General features: G+C 44.4%; 1 protein-coding gene across 3 annotated transcripts in view; it reads right to left on the bottom strand.

Annotated features, from left to right (window-relative positions):
- The window catches only part of ABTB3 (ankyrin repeat and BTB domain containing 3), a 175,181-nt gene that overhangs the window by 20,523 nt on the left and 142,211 nt on the right, over positions 1–12,447 (bottom strand). For all 3 annotated transcript variants that reach the window (XM_071422723.1, XM_071422725.1, XM_071422722.1), the window contains 2 exons: positions 1,331–1,436; positions 432–534 (listed from right to left, as the gene is read on the bottom strand). In XM_071422723.1, the coding sequence (XP_071278824.1) occupies positions 432–534; positions 1,331–1,436 (209 nt within the window). The remainder of the gene's footprint in view (positions 1–431; positions 535–1,330; positions 1,437–12,447) is intronic.

The following is a 12,447-nucleotide window of genomic DNA, read 5'->3' as shown; positions in this document are numbered from 1 at the left end:
GTCAAATGCTGTCAAGAATTGTGCGATAGTAGCTTGTTTTTCCTGGAGACTGCTGAAACTGATGCAAGGCAGGATTTAACCACTCACAAGAATTTATCACTCATTAAATTATCAATAATCAAAGTATCATGCCTCCTGTATGGTCGAGAACTGAGTGCAGTAATGAGCACCATACCTCAGTGCAACAAAGTCAGATACATGGCCAGAAGCATGGATCATTCACTGGATGAAAATCTATTGACAGGAGCACTTGTTAAATATCTGGTAGATCAACCAGAAACAAGCTGTGGGGATGTTCTGATTAAGAAAAACTTGAAGACTGGGCCACTAACCTTTAAAGAACTGGGACAGCAAAACAAACAAACAAACACCACAAACCCATAAATCAAATTCTGTTTTTGTTAAAAACCAGAGATGTGTCTCTATTTTACCTTGGCGATGCAGTAAATAGCAACACTCGATGTGCATAAAATGGTCTTCCTTCCACCAGAAATGTGACATCTGACATCTCTTTATTGTTAAGAAAATGGGGATCTAGAATCACAAAAAGAAGGAAACAAAAAAGTCAATAACTTTAATTTGGAAGAGGTCTGGAACATATTGAATATTTCCCTGTTTTGACAAAAGAAAGCAACAGAATAAAAGGATATTGTTTTTAGTGAGTAAAGCCCATAAAGCTATTTTGGACAGCCTGAGACAACCACACTGAGTTCAGACAAAGGGAATTCAAAGCTCTGAAGTCTGTGATGACCTTTGCTGAAACAACAGCCAGCTGTCCCTGCTGTGTGACACTGGCACAGCCTCCAGCTCTGCTACCCAGAGCAAACTGCAGCTCAGCAGATGCTGGGGGGCCCTCTGCTCATTTATACTCTATTAGGCCACTCCCTGTGTGAGGAAGTCTTTGTCAAGGGAAAGAGGGTCCTGGAAAATTGATTGGTTCTTCTCACAGTCCCATGAAAACACCCTTGGCTCTGCTGACCAAGCTGGGAGGGCTGTGCTGGTACAGCATCACCTGCAGCCAGACAGGGTGGTTTGAGATCCAGACAGACACCTTGCTCCAGGGCCAAGGCTTGGATCCCAGCCTAATCAGCAACACAGACAAATCTTTGCAGATTTACGGCCCCACTCCAGTGCACCTGATGACCCTCCTGATGTCAGTGGGAGTTTTAGGCCACGTTAAGTTTGGGGCCCTTCCTTACTCTAATTCTGTCTTTCAAATTTTCTGACTTTGACATTTTTCTGACTTGCGCCCTGCTCAGGCACCTGGTCAGCAACAGCCTTGCCACAGCTCTCCCTGGAGAGCCGACGAGGATCTTGCAGTGACACTTACCCAGGCGGGAGGTCTGCTTGCGCTTAATCTCGACAAGCTTTGGAATTGGATAGGGTCCATAGCAATGAGTGAAAATGACAGAGAGCTGCTGGCTGATCACCTCATTCTACACAAAAGAAAACAAATACACACAACATAAGATCAGTATGCAAAGCACATGTTATGTTGTTCTCAACAGCTGCCTGTTTTAAGGTGAAAAGTGTGACTGCTGAAGCTTTATTAAAATAAGAGCTTACAATTATTAGCATTTGTTAGAAACTGCAATTCTAATTTACTTGATTGCTATGTCTCCTGTACAAATAATTTTAAATTAAGAAGTCTTCTCCTTGGATGATAAGTCTTCTTTGCCTACAAATGCCATAGCCCAGTCCCCTCTGCAAAAACAAAGTTCCTTTACAACAGTGAGTTCATTTTATTTGCAGACTTACTGTACTGGAAAATGATTTTTTTTTTTGCTCTTTAGAAAATGATCACTGGTCACGTCTTAGAAAACCCGAGCTACAGACAGATGCAGCTGCACAGCCTGCATACATTTTGAAGTGCAGCAGTCTCACACACAGACCCTTCCTCTACAGAGTGACTGAGGCACCAGAGCCAGCCACTCATTTAATCCCCAATGTTTCTTTATGGGCTCTTACACCTCTGGCACCAGTGTGGGCACCACTGTGCTGTGGAAGCCAGACTCTGGTAGAACCAGGTCTGGTCCCTGGCCTTTATCCTTTTCTGCCCCCCAACTTTGGGGGCAAGGTACCCATAGGATGCTTTCCTAAGCACCTTGAATATTTGTATGCCTAAGATGCAAGGGTATTGAAATGTATTTAATGCTTAACTACCTAAGTCCCAGATGAAAGCAGGATTTAAAAGCTTTGGCAAATTTTATCCCACACTTTGCTGATAACCAGAGCAAGTCTAGACAAGTTCAGCAGTGCCACACTGCTAATTCATGGTGACATCTTTTAACTACCCTGTTGGCTGGTGAGTCTCTCCACACCACGAAACTGTGAAATGGCAAGACACTTAGACCTAAGAGGGTCAAAGACCAAGGAAATAAGCAGGTGAGGGGCAAAAAAAAATCATAGTATAAAAATTTGAGGAATATAGTTGTTATATTAAAAATATCTCCAGGCTTTAGAACCAGAAATGGAAGCTTTCCTTGCTCTGAGCACATTTCAGAAGTCCTCCTTAAATCCCACGAGTGACAAGGAGGAGTGGCAGAGATGCTGTAATGACTCTCCAACTGAATCTAATCAAACAGGGTGGGAAGGGGTAGAGCTGTTCCCTCACAGGCACATGCTGATGTCAAAGGAAATTACACACACTCGCCGCAGGCAGGAGTTGGCTTCTATTACTACGTCAGATGTAGCACTGAAAGAAACTCTAAGATAAGAGAAACTCTCATACTGAGAGACACCATTTAGCAGGCACAGGGCCCAGCCCTCAGAGAGGGGCTCACTGCTGTGGCTCCGAGACAAGGAGGGCGTCTCACCCCAGGAGCATCTCACTGTTCTGCATCCTCCTGTCGGAGCTCTGCAAAGCGCCTCACAACGGGAGTGAATCACAGGCTAAAGAGAAAAGGAAGATTTAAGGCCAGATTTCAAGAAGGAAGTGACTCAGCTGCTGGGAGGGTTGGGAGGGGAAGCTTTAGACAGGGCAGAAAGAGCAATTTCTTCTCTGCTCGGAAGCGCTGTGCCAAAGCGCCAGGGCCGACCGAGACGGGCAGGGAGGAGTGCGTCCGGAGGGATGCTGATTACCAGCAGGGCAGCCCCCAGCTGGATCTGGCAGATGCTAGAAGTCAGAAAATACAACAGAAGATGGGGACAATTCCATGGTTAGAGTGGAGGGAAGCTTCTGGAGAGGAGAAACAATGCTCACCTTTACCTGCAATGAATAAAAGCAAAGTGCACTGAAGAGGAGAGCTCCTGGCAGCCCCCTCCCCAATCTGCTGGGGTACACAGGTTCTGTCTGTGTCACTGAGGTTTTCATGGGTTCCATGAACCACTCCCAGCCACAGCTGTGCCCATGCAATAGCTTCTTAAAAACAGACACATGCATCAATAAAGACAATGAATCTCCTCCTTCCAGGGTGTCTGTGGGAATGTGCTAATGGAAAATCTGGGCTTTGCAGTGTCTCATTAGGAGCTGGAGGCCCAACTCACTAGACCAAACCACAGCACCACGGACCAGGACATCCAGCTGCACTGAGACCAGGGAAGGACAGGCCAAACTCAGCCACCCAAGTGGGAGAAGGGGAAGTCCAACTAGTGAGTCCAACCAACATAAAGAACCAGTCATGCCTGCAGACAATCCCATGGGAGCCTGCCTACATGGGCAAGGGGCTGCCAGCTCCCTGGGTCACCAGCTCTGTGGTGTGCAGATACAAGCCCATTACAAAACCACTTTGCCCACAAGCCCATGAAAAAAATGGTGTAAACTAAGCTCTAATTAGCTGAAAACATGATACATCCACATGAGAGATGCTTAAAAACCCCAAGACACGGAACGGAGATGGGACAAAGAGAAAAGAGACCTTAGGATGGACACATCAGAGGGTCGTCAGACAAGACAGTGGCTTCAGACTTCCCATGCAGAACACTGACCTCATTTGGCAGAGAGGAGGCTGGAGACCTTTGGTTTCTACTGGTAACATTAAATACTTACATCTCATACCATCCAAAGGCCAAAAAATGTGCTCAGCAAGAGCTGAAGCATGTGCTTATTTAGAGTCATTGCTAACAAACAGCAGCAAGGGAGGGGATTGGTAAATTATTACAGCACACCAAGTTTTCTCCCCACACCCCCAGCACGTAACCAAGCTCACAGGACTGTGGCACAGAATCTGCTCCCCACAGTGCCTCTGCTGACTTTTACCAATAAACCAGGCAGAAATAGGAGAGGGAAAAGGAATACTTCATCTGTAGCTGGATGGCTGGGCAAAAATTGGCTTTTTTGAGCCAAATCCTGCTCTTGGAGGACTTTGGCTGCCTGTGAAGTGTCTCTGAACAACTGAGAAGTCCATGACCTGGGGCACAAGCATTCCTCTGGAACGGGACATGTTCAGCCTATTCAACCTTCACCTTCACACAGTGCCCACCACTCAGGTACCCACACTGAGATGCTCAGAAGCTCCCATTTAAGCACCAAGATGGATAATTTTTCCCCATTTATCCTTTCATCCTATCAACCTAACTGTGAAAGCCCAGCTGTAAGAGCTCACTGCAGCAGTTGTGGGCAGCAAGATTAACACTGGAGGAGCAAACCAAACTTTGTTTTCTTGCTACAGTTTGATGTTGGAACACATTGTGTTCCAACAGGATGTGTGAGGCTGGCACCTGGAGAGAGGCCAGCCTCCCTTTAGACAGGGGCGTTCCTTTGCACTCCAAGGGAGCCAACGCACATCTTCTCCTGTGGGAGGGGGAAGAATGCTTGGCACAAGACATAATAAAAATATTTATCTAGCCATGGGGTAGTTTACAGATAGGGAAGAGGGAACAGGGAACAACAGCGAGTCTTCTGAGGGAGATGGTGCTTCCAGCAGAGAACTGGTTGGTGAGCAAGCAACTTTGCTTTGTAGATACAAGCAGTCCCCTGACTTAAAAGCATTCTTCAGCAGAGATCTAAAGGAATTCCCCAGTGCTGCTGAATGCACTTGAACTGTGAGGGGAATTTATAAATTCTTTTGAAGCAAAGCTGGAGGCTTTCAAGTTGTTGGACCAGAGATGCCTTGTTGATTGATCTGAGAAGAGGTGAAGACCTGGGTGGGAAGGGCAGGGATGTTTTTTCCTGAATGTCCATCTGACAAGGGTCTGTGGCAGGATTCAGGGAAGTCTCCTCCAGGCTTCAGCACATACCTGGGAGAGCTTCCTCCATTCCAGGTTACATGGATCAATGCAGCATAGCCATTCTGGGATGTGTTCCTACAAGGTACTGGACACAACTGGGAAATACATAGCCAATATTCTCCAGTGCCTGTGCAACACGTGTCTATGCCCCAAATTCTGCAGGGTGAAATGTGTGTTGCAGACTGCTCAAATCCCACTGCTTAGTTCTTACCAGCCTACAGACACCCTACCACCTCCACGTGGCTGCCTTGAAGGGTAACTTCTTGTTAACAAGTCAGGCTTATTTCCTTTACCTCTGAAATCCCAAGCAATGTTTTGGGGTTTTCTTCTCCTGATGCTACATTCACCAGCACAGCTCCATTAATGCTGTTTTAACCTAAGTCTGCCAGGCCCTCAAATTCCTCTACCACATAGCCCAAAAACCAAAAGCTCACCACATGAAGGCAGAAAAAGTAACACTTATTCTTCTGGGCTTGGTGTCTGCCTGTTAATACTCAACTCCCCAGCAAGCTGAGAAACCACACTGCTCAGAGAACGGGGGCACTGGCAAAGGTATCTTCTCTCTCTGGTCCTGAGGATGCTTGGGGGACCCATTTCTCTGCTAAATGCAGAGTGGCAGAAGTGCTGTTTCCAGTCAGCCATCTAACATGCAGTCCCCAGCAGCTGTAGTCTCAGGATACCCTGAGCCCATTGATGACTTATCCAGGACATGCTGGGATACCCTTGAATGAGTCCTCTATTCATGCTCCCCATTCCCAGAAAAAGATGATAAAGAATGAAGTAACAGAGAGGACTTTTTGCTGTCCCTCATTCCTGAACACTCAAACTCTGAGACCTTCTTTTTCATCTCAAAACTGTCTCCACCCTTGCACACGTGATCCCACTACCATCCTCCTGCATAATTCACGCTCAGCAAACACCTCAAAACTAAATAAATGCCATTTCAGATGGTCACTCCTAGATGGTTAAGCAGCATACACAGAATTAATATTAGTCAAACAGCTGGAAAGGGAGGGAAGTCCCAGAGATTGGAGCTACAGTTAGAAGCAGTAAACTGCACAACAAAATGGGTTTTGTTAGTGCTGGGCTCAAGCCCCTCCACTGCAAGCACAAACGGAAAAGAATTAATCACAGGTAAGGCAGAAATGGACTCTTCCGTTGCTTCTGGGAAAGCTGCCAAGCCTCCTTTTCAAAAGGCTCTTTATATCCCAGTTGTGCATTGTATGTAAAAAGCTCAGATCCACGGGCACAGTCTAATCCCTGGGTGAGAGCCCAGAAAAGGGCAGGTGTTACATCCACGGCATTTATTTATTGTAAATGAAGAAGGCTCCTGCCTCTGGCAGGGGAACATTTTAGAAGGTAGCAGAGGGTAGGAACAAAATCAAACCTGTGTTAGTAAGTACCAAGCTGAATGTGTGTTATGAAACCACAGGATGGGGTTAACAGTGTGTTATTAACATGCCACTCAGTACCTGGCGCTCGCATCTCACACGCAGAATGCAGGATGTACATGTGTGGATAACCTGGCTCCGGCTTGCTCGGAACTGTTCAGACACAGAAGTGCTACAAGTGACAATGGGCAATGCTACAGATCACTGCAGTTGCTTGAGAACAGTGAAACCTGACTAACAAATCACAGCAAGTCCCAGCCAAAAGATGGATCAGGGTGTGCTGGCTGGGCATTGGATGACACACAGAAGGGCATTAGCCACTCCATGGAATCCATAAGCGGACCCTTTAGCATACTGGGATGTCTTCAGGGTTATTTTTAGTGCAGGTTTTGGTGTGCCTGTCTCCTCTGTGGAAATTCCACGTTTTTCTTCAGCTGAAGTATTTCAGTCGTCAGCCAAAATAGTCCATTTTCAGGTGCTAATTTTTTCAAGAAAGGTAAAATATTTTGTGGGAAATAAATATCTTTTATTGTAGTGAAACCTTTCATTACAATAAAAGCTCAGTTTTCTGTGGAAAAGCAGTTCAACAAGACAGAGCGGAGTCTTTTCTGATGGTGTCCAGGTAAGAGAAACACAGACACCACTCTCCCACGGGAAGACTTTCCTTGGGACACAATTGTAACAGAGTGCCAGTCCCAGTGCTATGTAGGGTTCACCTCTCTTGTCTACCCTTAGCCCTTCCTGCAGAGCAGGGCACTCTGGCTTCATGCAACAAATACAGCTTCACTCAAACTCATCTGAAACATTCGTTTCAGCCCACCATGAAGCAATGGGAAAAAGTTGAATTTTCTAGCTCCTTTGTCTTCCAGTGCCACTTTCTAGGTCATATGTGTACCCTGGGGAAATAACTTATTTTTGCTGACCACCATGCCTGGACTTAGTAGAACATGAACATGAGCTAAGCCTGATGACATTCTCCAACATTTATTTTATAAGAATCAAATCCAGAAAAACAAAGAAATCAATCCCAGCAACAGAGAAACTGAATGCTCATCTCAAGCTTCAGCCTCTGAAAGTTTTCTTGGAACACAGCAGCCAGATGCTTCATTCTTTCCTGCTGCATTCTGTTTGATGGAGACATGAAAATACTTTTTCAGTAGTTACTGCATCTGTGACAGAGGCTGTCTCTGAAAAGACATATTTTAAAAAACATCCCAAAACTTTCCTTTTAAGAGATTTCGGTTTCCAAATGGAGAAGCTACTGCTGAAAGAGTACCTTAGCTTTAAACCATATAGGCTAGATTTCTCAAGATACCCACATGCCTGAATCCTTTTGGAATTTTAAAACTGGTTATTGTTCTGAATTGCTATTTGTTCTCAATAACTGTCAACACCAGACTGATGGCTGTTATTCAAGCAGCTCAACCTTCCAAAAGAGTCTGTGCACTCCTGCACATTTCTTCAGCTGCCTGTAGGTGCATTTTTAAAGGTTTGAAAGCTGCAGGAATTTTAAATCCTGAAAAAACATCTTTATAAAGTAGTTTCCTGCATCTTTCAACAAGCCTGGCTGCCCAACACCTCACTAATGGGCTAAATATTAAAATAGAATAAATAAAATAAACATGTTGTCATGGACAGATATGGATGGGAAGGATGGAGAGAGACCTTTAGAATGCAATGAAGATATGGCGGTGAAGGATTGCTCCTATGACATCTCAAGCTCATTTAGTCTTAGACAATACACTAGCAGGAACACTTATAATCTTAAGCCAAGCTTTCCTGGTGTGAAGCACCTCTAGGAGCTTCAGACAATGCTTCAGCACATGTGCTCAATGCACATGTAGACTCACACATGCCCTTCAGCAATGCATGGCCACACAGGATCTAAAGAAATGGCAAAGAGCTCCTTTCCTTACTGGTCTTATGAGGGAAAGGGAGAAAGCTGTAAGAGAGATTATTTGGAATTAAAAGATTGTGTATTTTCTCAAAAAAATAGGCCAAAGACAAGCTGATATAAATTGCTGTGGGCAGAAAAAGCAGTAGATGAAACTGGCTCCTGACCTCATCCAACTGGCAAAGGGGCTGGCTAATCTACACGGATGCAGCTGGGTTATTTAATGACAATTCAGTGCAAACCTAAACTCAACCTCCTCCAAAGGCCAGACGTGTTTAACTTCCGATGTTGTGGGCTTGAGTCTGTTTTTTCAGGTTGTGGAAATATCAAGATCAAATTGAACAGCTCCAGGATTTTCATAGACAGAGGACACAGAAGCATCTCTGCACATTCAGTCTATTATCCTTGGGAGAATCTCTGCAAAAACAGAAGAGCTGACCTGCGAGCCTCACCTCAGGTACAAGTCCATGGACCTGGATGCAGCCCCCACATAGCTCTTTTAAAAGCTTCTATTTGGTGGGGGGCACTCCTCAGGTAAATATGGTCCTCTGACATGGGGCAGGTGGGCAATCCAGCTCAGAGTCAAGCTCAGGCAATGCAAATATCAACCTCAGCTGGAGGGAAGGGAAAGCTTCCAGTAGGGAGTTTGGGGGAGTTTTCCCAGGCCATGAAGAGCACAACACAGATACCAACAAGCAGGAATTCAGTTGTATCTTCCTATCATTCTTCCATAGCAAGATCTCCAGCATCATTTTAATTTTGAGGGCCTCAACTCTGCTCTACACAGCAGCTAAAGTTTAGCTCAGGGCTACTCACTCCCAGAAGTGACTCTCTGGCTTCTGCCTCACACAGCCCTGTCAAAACCACTTCTACTTTGTGTGCTTGTCTTCCAAAGAGACTGAATCCATCCCTAAATGGCAGTGCCTTTCCTACCTATGCAGTGTCCCAAAAACATCGTGTGTCAGCAACATTTTTTTGGTTGTTTGGAGTTTTCCAGTTTGGGTTTTGCTTGCTTTTAAGAGAGGTGCCTCAAACTAAGCTCTCAATGTCTTTACCACAGATGTTGCTTTTTCCAGAGTGCCTTCACCCTGATCTTTAATTTGGTAATGACCCAAACTCACTGCAGGACAGCAGGAGCTGCAGAGGGAGCAACTGCAGATGGATTCTCTGTCTGTCCTCACAACTCTGCCTCAGCAGCATGGAAACACTGCTACTTCCCCACTCCCCATGCAATTCTCAATGGTGCAGCTGATAGAAGACATTTAAAGAGATGAAAGGAAATGAAAGAGCTCCATCCCACTGGAAGCCACCAGGAGCTGGGTATCAAACCTCCAGCTGTGCTTTTGGAAGACTTCCTCCAGGGCTTCAGTGCAGCAGTGAACAACCCATGTGCAACCTATACACTGTTCTCCCCCACTGACTTCACAGCTTGAAGAAAGGCGATAAACCCAGGGACTTGAGCTCAGCCAGTTTTGCCTGACTCACCGATTTTTGTTGCTGTTCTGTGTCACTGCATCAGGACTTCTGCAATTTTTAAAATTTGTTTCTACTGTCAGCATCCCAGCACATAGATGGGAATGGAGTTCCACCCTGCCACCCTACAGGTCACCAACACCAGTGCTAGCAGAGCTCCCACATAAACCCTCACACCTGTATCCTCTAGAAACAGGCATTTTATAAACCATCTGTAAGAAAAAAGGGATTCCGCGTATCTGACACTGTTCTTGTAGGTATTGGTTACATTTTCTTTAGTATTTTCAGATGTATAGCATTTGGCCTTTTTTTTGCGTGGCCTGGGAACCTGCAAGAACATTTCGTACGACAGTGCAAAGCAGAAGGTGGGGGCAGAAAGTTTGCTTCCTACCCTGAGACCTGTCCTTACGTTTCCATGTGATTTTTGGGGAGCTTCTCTGGCCAAATTACTCAACATTATGAATTGCTGTCTCGCTTATCCAGGTTATCACAGCCTCTGAGACTGGGACTGTCACTCCATGAGACACTGAAAATCCGCCTGTTTAATTACCTCAGTTTCCCTGTTGGTGAAGGGAGGATAAGATCTTCTTTCATGTCTCAACTCATTAATATTAGTAAATTGTTCTGAGATTATGGGATAGCTGGAACTATTTATAGGAACACAAAATGCCATTTCTAGGTGCAAGTTGCCATGCAATTAAAATATACCGAGCATCACAATATGTAGCAAATGGGACATCTTGTTTTACATCAGCAAAGAACTGCTAAGTGGCTCTCTGCTTCCTAGTTGCTTATTTTATACTTTTTGCCCTGAAAAACTCATTAAGGAAATGTACTGGGCCAGACTGTGATGTTTAGCAAGAGTCATAATCTCTCTCACAGTTCCCAACCCACAGGGAAAAGCATGTCCATGTGGACAAATCAAGCTCCTCTCTCCACTGCTCTACAAAATGCAGAGCTTTACAGTTTGCTGTCAAGAGAGAGGGATGTGAACCACAGTTATGGCCCTTCTGCACCTCTTAAAGGAGATTTCTTTTCTGTGGGTATACACAAAAATCTCTGCTCTCAGCCCTTCCAGAGAAGGAGAACAGAAGATCCTTTAAATCTCAGCTCTCCTCAGCTGCCTTCTATGGAGTGACCAGGGAGAACTTTTATTGGCTCATTCTCCTACAAATGAATTTATGTAGATTCCTTCCAAAGGGCTAAATAGTCTCTTTCCTCATTTCTGTCTGGGAGAGCTTTGTAAGAGGCCATTTGGACAAGACCACCACAATAATTCATAACATTTGCAGACAATTTGTAAACCCTTAGAGTGTCCCAGAATGATAAATTACTTTTTCTAAGACTATGAAACACTGTGTGAGTGTGTGTTTGTGAATATGCATGAAGACAGGCAGTTCCCCTAGGCCCAGGGGCAAGCATAAAGATCAGTACAGATTTCTTCTTCATCATGTAGGGTTTTTGTGATACTTCAGTTGTTTTGCCCCTCCAGATTTTAAGTTCTCAAGTGAACCCAAAGCAGAAGGTAGCAGTCTTATTTATCCAGGTATTTATATATCCAGGTCTCCTACAATAGACTGTGGAAGATGTAGATGTACTAAAGATATAATCCTATGCAAATGATTTATTCTAATGATGATTGCTGGCCTTTGCTTCAGCCACCCAGGAGAAAAGCAATTAAAGTCACTCCTCATCCTAAATTACAAGGCCTAAACTTATTCTCTGTTAAGTTTTCAATATGATTAGCTTCATATCAACTTTCAAACCAAACAGCACTTTGCTAGTAGTTTCTGGATGAACATACATCAACCCAAGTGAGTACAGAACAAGGAATCTACAAATCCTAGGATTTGGAACAATTTCCTAAAACCTGTCTCAAAATATTCTCCATAAATACTCATCCAATACAAACTATTGCCTTGCAAAGGCAAGGCACATGGGAGCAAAAATCAGAACAATACTGGAACAAATATGCAGGATTTGCTCAAGACTCTAGTCCAAGCCTGCTTTTGCAGCAAGATACAAGAAATAAATCCATGTAGGCCATCATTAGTTATACCAAGTCTGGAATATCTAGTATTGAGTACCTATACCAGAACCTGTCCCCTTTTAGCAATTTAGGCTATTGCTAAAAATTATTTGCTCCTTGCTGTTACATATAGAGTTGGGTGATAAAAGTTACTTACTTTCAGTTTAACAATTAGAAGGCCATACTGACATGTATTGTGGAGTGTGAGGAAAAAGATCACCAATCAAATAATTTTGATGCTTTCCATCACTACAGTGTTATTCTGGTAACAGTAGACAGTGACTGGGCATTCCTTGGGAGTGACTGACTCTCAGGGGGACCAGTAGAGAAGAGACTATTGGTTATAACAAGTTTTAAATTCTTCACTAGGTAAGATATTTCCCTCTCCTTGTCAGCTCCACAATCATCCCTTTTGCCATTATACTTCCATACCCAATGGTACCTCCTTGGAAAGCTTTTGTTAGTCTGATTTGCTTGGCTAAAAAAACGTC

The sequence above is a fragment of the Agelaius tricolor genome, unplaced genomic scaffold (assembly GCF_023055355.1).
Source record: "Agelaius tricolor isolate 1412-34295 unplaced genomic scaffold, bAgeTri1.0.p SCAF_3, whole genome shotgun sequence".
Classification (NCBI taxonomy): Eukaryota; Metazoa; Chordata; class Aves; order Passeriformes; family Icteridae; genus Agelaius; species Agelaius tricolor.
Note: the sequence above shows the minus strand (reverse complement) of the source record. Positions and strands in the feature narration are given on the sequence as shown.